At 36.6% G+C, this 8,127-nt stretch overlaps 1 protein-coding gene across 1 annotated transcript; it reads left to right on the top strand.

The window, feature by feature from the left end:
* The first annotated feature begins 269 nt into the window (after positions 1-269).
* Positions 270-7,790, top strand: LOC141906643 (uncharacterized). The gene is made up of 6 exons (XM_074795919.1): positions 270-366; positions 978-1,307; positions 3,490-3,541; positions 4,020-4,059; positions 4,327-4,493; positions 4,964-7,790. The coding sequence occupies exons 1-6, from the start codon at positions 270-272 to the stop codon at positions 5,448-5,450; spliced, it is 1,173 nt and encodes a 390-aa protein (XP_074652020.1). The 3' UTR covers positions 5,451-7,790.
* Positions 7,791-8,127: the final 337 nt, after the last annotated feature.

The following is an 8,127-nucleotide window of genomic DNA, read 5'->3' on the forward strand; positions in this document are numbered from 1 at the left end:
ATTTAAAGAATAATTAACTTAAATCAAACTAACTGCAGGCCTTGTAATATCGCAGCAATATTGTTCATGACTTCATGAAAGGAACTATCGCCTATAGGGCTGCTACGATGTGCTCAGAAAGGTCCGACACTTTTATTCATCAAACGTTTTTACTTTTCGCTTCCTCCGTTTGCACGCGGATATATTAAACATTATCATCTAAATAATCTGTTAAACTTCCTCAACCAGAGTGAGTGTTTTAGATGTGAATCAATCCTTTCGATATCACGATGACGAAGACAAGTTTGTTCTTAATAATCTGCACAGTTTTACTATTGGGAAACTTATACATAGCACAAACATCTGGAGCTAATACGAATGAAATAAGTAAGTTACTGCGACCGTTACCACTCGTCCTAGTAATTATATTTCTGTCAGATTTGCAAATTCGGTCGATGACGTCAGATTCAGTGCAGTAGATGATAGATTTACTACAGGCCCTTTCACATTTTATTGACAACAGATCAGGGGCTAATTCTATAGACTGGTATTAAATTTAACTCGGGGTTCAATTCCAATTCATTTTCAATTAAGTTAACCCAGGGGTTTAAGTTAATACCAGTCTATAAAGCCGGGCCCTGGGGCCAGTTGCACAGTCATGACTTAAGTCCAAAAGTGGTCTTAAATCTTAAGACTGGTCTTTAGTTGTTAGATTAGCTATAGAACGAAGTTGGTCTTAGACTGGTCTTAAGTCTAAGCCATGACTATGCAACTGGCCCCTGGAGATTTACAAAGTATTCGAGTCTGTCTGTCATACTTTATTTCACATGAAGTATGTATATCTTGATGTCTGGTTGAATAAACACGAGTCTTCTAGCTCGAATCGATCACATTAATTGCTTTCCGGTTAATTACTTAATTAATTACCAGTGACTTTTCGGAAATGAATCCGAAACGGTTAAAATTTGCAATACATACATATATATGTATTTTTTCAGTAATTCATTCGATGCCTGTCCCTGATCCTGATGGAGGACCCGACATTAAAAACGAAGAGGAGATGATTGAATATACTTGTATAACAACAAGTGTCGGAAATTCTTCTACTGTTATATTCCAACAGAAGAGAAGAGGTTCTGAACAATGGAAAACAATTCCAGACGAAAAGCTTAACAGAACTCAAGACCTAAAGAATATTAATTCCGTTAAGCTAGAATTCAAAGCTGATTTCACACTGCACAATGGAACAACATTTAGATGTCTAATAAAGGAAAACCAAACAGATCCAGAACCTATTCAATTTGATCTAATCGTAGTTCATCGAACTGGTAAGTAACAGTTTGTGTAGCTTATTGAAATAGTAAAAGAATTTAGAACATTAACTTGCGTTCTCGATTTTCCTAAAAATATCATAGAGTCGAATTGCGCTGATAAAATGTCTAATGTCTGGTGTTTGTAGTTCATTTTCAATGAAAAATGTCTCAGATGAAGCACTGAACACACGTGAAGTGTGGACCACCATTTTTGAAAGTATTCTGATAAAATGTCTAATGTCTGGTGTTTGTGGTTTATTTTCAATTAGAAATGTCTCAGGTAAACCATTGAACACATGTGAAGTGTGGACGATCAGTTTTTGAAAGTGTGCTGATAAAATGTCTAACATCTGGTGTTTGTAGTTCATTTTCAATTAATGTGTGAAGTTTTGAAGTTGTGATATGCATATCAGTAGGTTATTTAAAAAAGGTAAACCAATTCAGATACATTTCTAATGCATTCTTGAATTTATAAAAATATCCTCAAATTGGCGACCCTACGATTCAATGTCAAATTAATATCTCTGTTTAACGGATGATTATAGCCGGTTTAATTTGGTGTAGCTTCCTCCTTGATATGAGTATTTATTTATACATCTATCTATTCCATCTCGGTACAAAAAAATATCTTGTGTCAACTATTTTACAAAGATATCTTGTGTAAACAAATTGCCCTCTCAATTTCAAGGTCGTTGGTTTTTGATTCGGTATATTTGATACGCTGGTAACATGCCGGTCGATATAATGCTTCATTCATCACCAATCTCATCTTTTATTTATCTTTCTTCTATTTCTGTTGTTTATTCAAAATTATGCAATTTAAAAATTGGCTACTTTGCATGCATTCTCCATACGTTATTAGATAACCACCAATCAAGACGAAATGAAGTGGAATATCTAAATTCAATTTACGTAGCAAAATGAGAAGATCTCGCGCAATGGCCGAGTAGTTTAAGCCGCCAGTTGCTGGTCTCGTTAATCCAGGGTTTGAACCCTCAAACCCTGGTGGCGACAGAGTTTCTTGGTCGAAGGTTCGTCTCTGGTCCCCTCTCCCCCAATTGGGAAAAAGAAACATCGAACCCGCTAATAATGCCCTGCGTGGCGCCTAGCGGGCTGTTGGTGTAAAAAAACTGTATTTCTTACTGGGTATGCAGGAAGTATTGCGATAATTTTCATTCATTGTCTCAATGTTTCATTCATTCATTCAATTCTCATCGACAGTTCTGTGCGTTACTTTTCATTTTTTGTTGTTGTTTATTTCATGGAAATAGTTTTTAACCCTCCGGTTCGCAGATCAGATATTTTGAATTTAGAATCAGGAAATTTCTTGACACATTTATCGAACAGGTGATGGAGTAATCCCGAAATCGATTTGTGTCTTGTTATGTCAATTTAGAAATCGCTACCGAAAATTTTACTGTAGTTTTTGTCGTATAAAAATGTTTTCCGCTTGAACCAGTCAACAACACAAATTTCTTTCTAGTTCCGTGATAATATCACATATTACACGGATAAATTCGTAGATATATTATATCTATGAATTTATCTCTGAATATTCCAAAATTTTGCACTATATCTACTATCGAAAGTCCATTTCAAGAATGTTTAGCTTCCTCATTGCCCCATTCATGAATCACAAATTCAGAGGTATAGATGATTTAATTTGTGGATGTAGACAATTGCGACATAATAAAACGTGGTGGTTAATATGTATTCAAAAATGTCCGAAATGATTAAATAGATTCATTTTCGGAAAAAATTACGCTTGTGATGAATTTTTTTTTGTGTGAAATATTGCCGCTTTAATTTCGCTTTTAAGGGGTCGGGGCCCAGTTACAAAAAGATGTTTAACTCTTAAATCGATTTGATTTCTTCATCAATTCAGTTTATCTAAAACCGAGTTAGGCCGTTTTTGTTAAACTGGAGTATAAGTGGATCTTCTTCAGTCTTTAACTTTCAGCTAAAACACAATTTTGCACGCGTCAGTAAAATCCAACCAAACAGTTATGCAAATAACATCACGTGACTAGCGACAAGTCTACTAGTCACGTGATGCTGCGGCTTCTTAACATTGCGGATTTTCTAAATGGTGCGGCCTTTAACTTTCAGCTAGAACACAATTTTGTGCGCGTCAGGTAAATCCAACCACAAACAGTGAAAGTTACGTTCTGTATGTAGTTTCCTTGTCTCATTTCAGATCGACGTTCAGGTTTGAATCAAATCCCAACGACTGAAATCACTACATCAAGGTCAGTATCTTTTTCACTTAGCGCACTATCGAATCAATTCCATCAATACGAAACGATCTACGGGTTAAGGAACAACGGCTGATACTAAACTAAACTATCACATGTAAATCATTTCTTTGTGATCGATGTGTTTTTTTTTTGGATTAAATATTACTTTGATTTTATATCTCGCTTGTCTCATTGGTTTCCGATTTAGAATACCGGACCCGTTTTCACAGTTCAGGGCTGGATTTGAGTAAAACATTAAAAACATTGATATTTAACTAAATCCAACTCAGGATCGGGTCCTAGTTGGTGTAAAATGAGGAGGTCAATGAACAATAATAAAAACGCGATGTCATTTTCCACAATCTGCGGAAAAGGTAACAGCAAGGACAATCGCAAAATGCTTAACCTCGATGCAGCTACCACCAGCCCTGCCTTTTCATTTCTGTTCTGCTGATTTATTTTAATTGTAAATTGCATCATTTTTATTCAGAGTTCGCCTGGTGACTGCTGTTGGCTCGAAAATTTACAAGGTCATTATGAAATTAAGTAATAATCGAAATTTCATGTGAAATGTAGACCCCGGATCCCAGACACAGAGTCGAATTAAATCCACTTAACTGTGAACCTTGATTTGGGGTAAAACGAAATACACTCTATAATTATTCAAACCGAATGATTATTTGCAGCTTCTGTAGAATTTGTAGTATACGGTTTGATTCTATTCTGTTCTAGTTTATACCCGCGAATTGTATCCAGCATATTCTACATCCTTCGAGTTTTCGTTTTTTATATCTCAGACTGGCCACATCGATCAGACTGTCCTGGACGACAATGACCGGACCACATCTGACCGGACCACATCTGACTGGACCATGATGATAGTTTCCATCGCTTGTGGAATTCTCGGTTTCCTCCTCTTCATCGTTATTATCGTTGTCATCATCATCGTCATCGTCATTTTAAGGTATGTAGGCCTAGTGAATAAACACGGCAGATGATTTCAGCAGGGATTATAACTGATTGAGCCATCCTCGCTTGCCCTTTATTGGTCTATTACCTTCAACAGGTTCCCGTTCAGCGCCCACCAGTCTATTTCACGTTCAATGTCAAAGTAGATTGTGGAGCTCGATCGCTGATGATAAGCGGTCGCCATTAGTTCAAAATCAAAACGGTGACGTCATATGTAAATTTCTATCGTCATAACAAAAACCACGTGTGCGTGTCTACTCCCTTTTCGGTTAAGACACGAAACATCATGATATTGTGGACCTTCCCGGCAAAATGGCTAGTCACCGAAAAACTACTAGTAGTAAAACTTCTTTTTTCCCGTCCGGGTTTATGCGGAGTTAAGAAGGGTTTCTGAAATGGGTTATTTCAACATATCTTTCTTCGAAATCAATTGATTTCATCAGCGCAAAATTATCCATTTTTCAGACGCAGGGTACTTTTTGGTGAAGGTCGTGTGGACACTACAACACCCCAGCGGCAAACCGAGATGGTTTATGAAGTATATGACGAGTTGTATGATGACATTGATTCTGTTACTGAGACTGACAAACTGCACACCAGCGATCAGAAAGTTACTACAGATCCGTACGCGAATATCGAGGCAGGGAACGGCAAAGATACAGCTCGGTACATGGATATGACAGCCAGGAAGGGTAAAGACACAACTTCATATATAAATATGGAAGCCGGGAAGGGTAAAGATCCAACTCCTTACTTGGACATAGAAGACGGAGACACTGATACAACTCCTTACATGGATATGGAAGCCGGAAAGGGCAAAGATACACTAGCTCGTTGCATTGATATGGAAGCCGGGGAAGATACAGATCGGTATATGAATCTCCAAACGGAAGATACTGATGAACCTGTGAAACATGATAATCAACTTTATTCTAATGCTACTGTTGAATAAACTTGCGATAAAGTTCCGTTTGTGGGCACCACTGATCAAACAACTGCTGATACAAAACATACTAGGTTTTAGGCTAAACAAAAATGATACCTTGTTTCTCCGCAGCGGCTGGGTCATTTTTGTAAAATATGATAAAATTTGTAAACAGTTCACTTCTATAGCGGCCGGGTCTGTTATGGTAAAATTGATCACGATTTAAAAAAAAGTAATGTATAGGGTAGATAGGCGGCTGGCCGGGTCAACATTTAAGCTCAGCAGAGCGGAGAAACAAGGTATCAATTTTTTTTAGCCTTATCATCATTATAATGGTTATGACGATTGCAAACCGAAGAACACTTAATCTACTGCAATAATAATTCATTCCACTTTTGGCAAATGTTGATCCACCAGGTGTCATTAGTGTGGAGTGCAGCAGATCCGTCCACGTCACTGTATCACGTTACTGACCCGTGCTGTCCTCATAAGGCCAAAAAGACCTTGTTTCTCATTTTCGGTCGGGTGCAATAATCTTAGACACCCGGTAAAATAAAAACTGAATGCTGGAAATTAATTCTCGGTTCATAGAAAATTAGATAAAAAAACGTTCGGTGGGTGTCGGAATGTCTTCTTGTCGTTGTTTTTTTAGGTTTGGGCTTACCAGTACTAGGAGCCACTAGTTACAAAGTTAAAATGTTATTTCGTCATAATTCGTTTGACAAAATATATTAAATATGGTGTTGTTGTGTGCAGGCACCCGAGATCTGTCTGCCTTGGTCCTTCGTGTCAATCAATCAATACATTCAAGAAAGTGTTGAAGAATGTAAAAGACATTTTGACAATGTTTTCATTCAGTGGGAGTAAATAATGTATAGTTATTTCTCTGGGTCTGGTGTGAGTGAACCCGCAAACCCCGTTAATAGTAACGGCTGGGTAGCTTTAGCTTTAAAAAACAAAGAAGGGTTGCTTCCAGATATTTTGACTGGAAATGCTGCCTGCCTGGTCAATATGATTGTGAAAATGAGAAACGTATCATTTTTTCGGCCTTATTCAATCTTTACGTGGGTCCCCATCACCAGAATAATTCGATAATATTTAGCAAATGTATATTTTGGTCGCATTTTAATCAAACTGTAATTTAGAAATACCAAAAGTTTATCTGCAGAAATTAACCTTTTGAATTGTGTCAACTTAAATGAGTAAGCACTAACTTGTAGGTTAACTAGTTTTTTGGTTTTTTTTGTAAGTATAACAATCGATGAAATCTCGTACTGATTATTTTGAGATAAGGATTTAGAAATAGATGAAATAGGATTCTTAAATTTAGGATAGTTTGTAAATAGATTTGTATTTAGGTATGCTGGAAAAACGCCGTTAACATCACAGTCGGCACTAGATTATGAAAAGATCGTTAAATTTAATTAGTAAGCATGAATTCAAAAAGTCGTACATTCTTTTTTGTACGTAAGTACTCGTGAGCATTCGGTGATAATGTTTCGGTTTGGTAATGTTATGAGACAAGGATTACTTTTAGAATAGATAAGATAGAATTCTTAACTTAAGGATATTTTGTAGATAGATATAATCATAACATAGTTTAGGTATACTTACGTAGTGCTGTCCTAGTGGGGGTATAGAGAGTATGGCGGTATATCGGTGGTGTTTTACTATGTATTTGTATAGAAATGTACATTGGGAATACCTGTCGGTAGGCGGGGGTGGCGCTATATGGGAGGGTGGTATATTGGGGGTTGACTGTATTTTCAAAATAGAATAAACCAATAAGATAATCTTATGTAATGTCCTAAATCATTTAGTTAAGGACACATCGTGGTAGATGTAAATATAAGCGACTTTTTTGGAGATCAGCATTTCATATTCGAGAGACAAGTAAAAGAACAGCATATAACGATAATCTGTAACTTGTTGGCCTCATTTTGTGATTTAGGATTCCCAGATGAAAATATTTCATTATATGATTTTTATTAATCTCAAAAATTATTATCATTTTCATGTTTCGTATGTATTTATATTTAATCATTCATTTTATTTTGTATCTTCTTGTCGCAAACTGAAGATGTTTTTTATTACTCAAGTGAGCATCGACTCAGTGTTTGTTCCTGTTTTTACAATAATTTGACATCTGTTTCTGTACAGTACTAGTAATGTCTTGCAGACATGTCATGAACGTGTCTAGTTTATGAAAGATATACATTAATGTTCCAAGGTTTTCTAAGGAGTCAGAGTTAGATTTTCATCTTGTATGGATCCTTTCTGTAAATTGGAATTCACATACCAATATTTGAAAAACACCAAGATTTTGTTCACCTTGATGAATTGGCTAGTTGAAATAAACTACGGTTCGTAGCGTAATCATCGGAGCTTTGTCGTCTAATTTATCGAGGACATGGAGCTGGAAGAAATCAAGCTAGTTCCCAACTGACAACCTACGGAAATTCAAAAATGGACTTCCCATAGAAGCCTAACCCATTAGATTCCTGATAAGAAAATATAAAAGTGACGTCAGTTTGAGAAAAGTCGATAGACAATTGTGGTGTGTTGTGAAAGTAAAGTAAGGCAACACTCTGACTGAAATCCAACACAATGTGTCATCTAATCAGCAGTCTCTTTGTTTTCACACACAAAAAGTGATATACCGAGATCTCCGATTGGGCAGAGATGACGGCATTGCGCCACACCA

The sequence above is a fragment of the Tubulanus polymorphus genome, chromosome 6 (assembly GCF_964204645.1).
Source record: "Tubulanus polymorphus chromosome 6, tnTubPoly1.2, whole genome shotgun sequence".
Classification (NCBI taxonomy): Eukaryota; Metazoa; Nemertea; class Palaeonemertea; order Tubulaniformes; family Tubulanidae; genus Tubulanus; species Tubulanus polymorphus.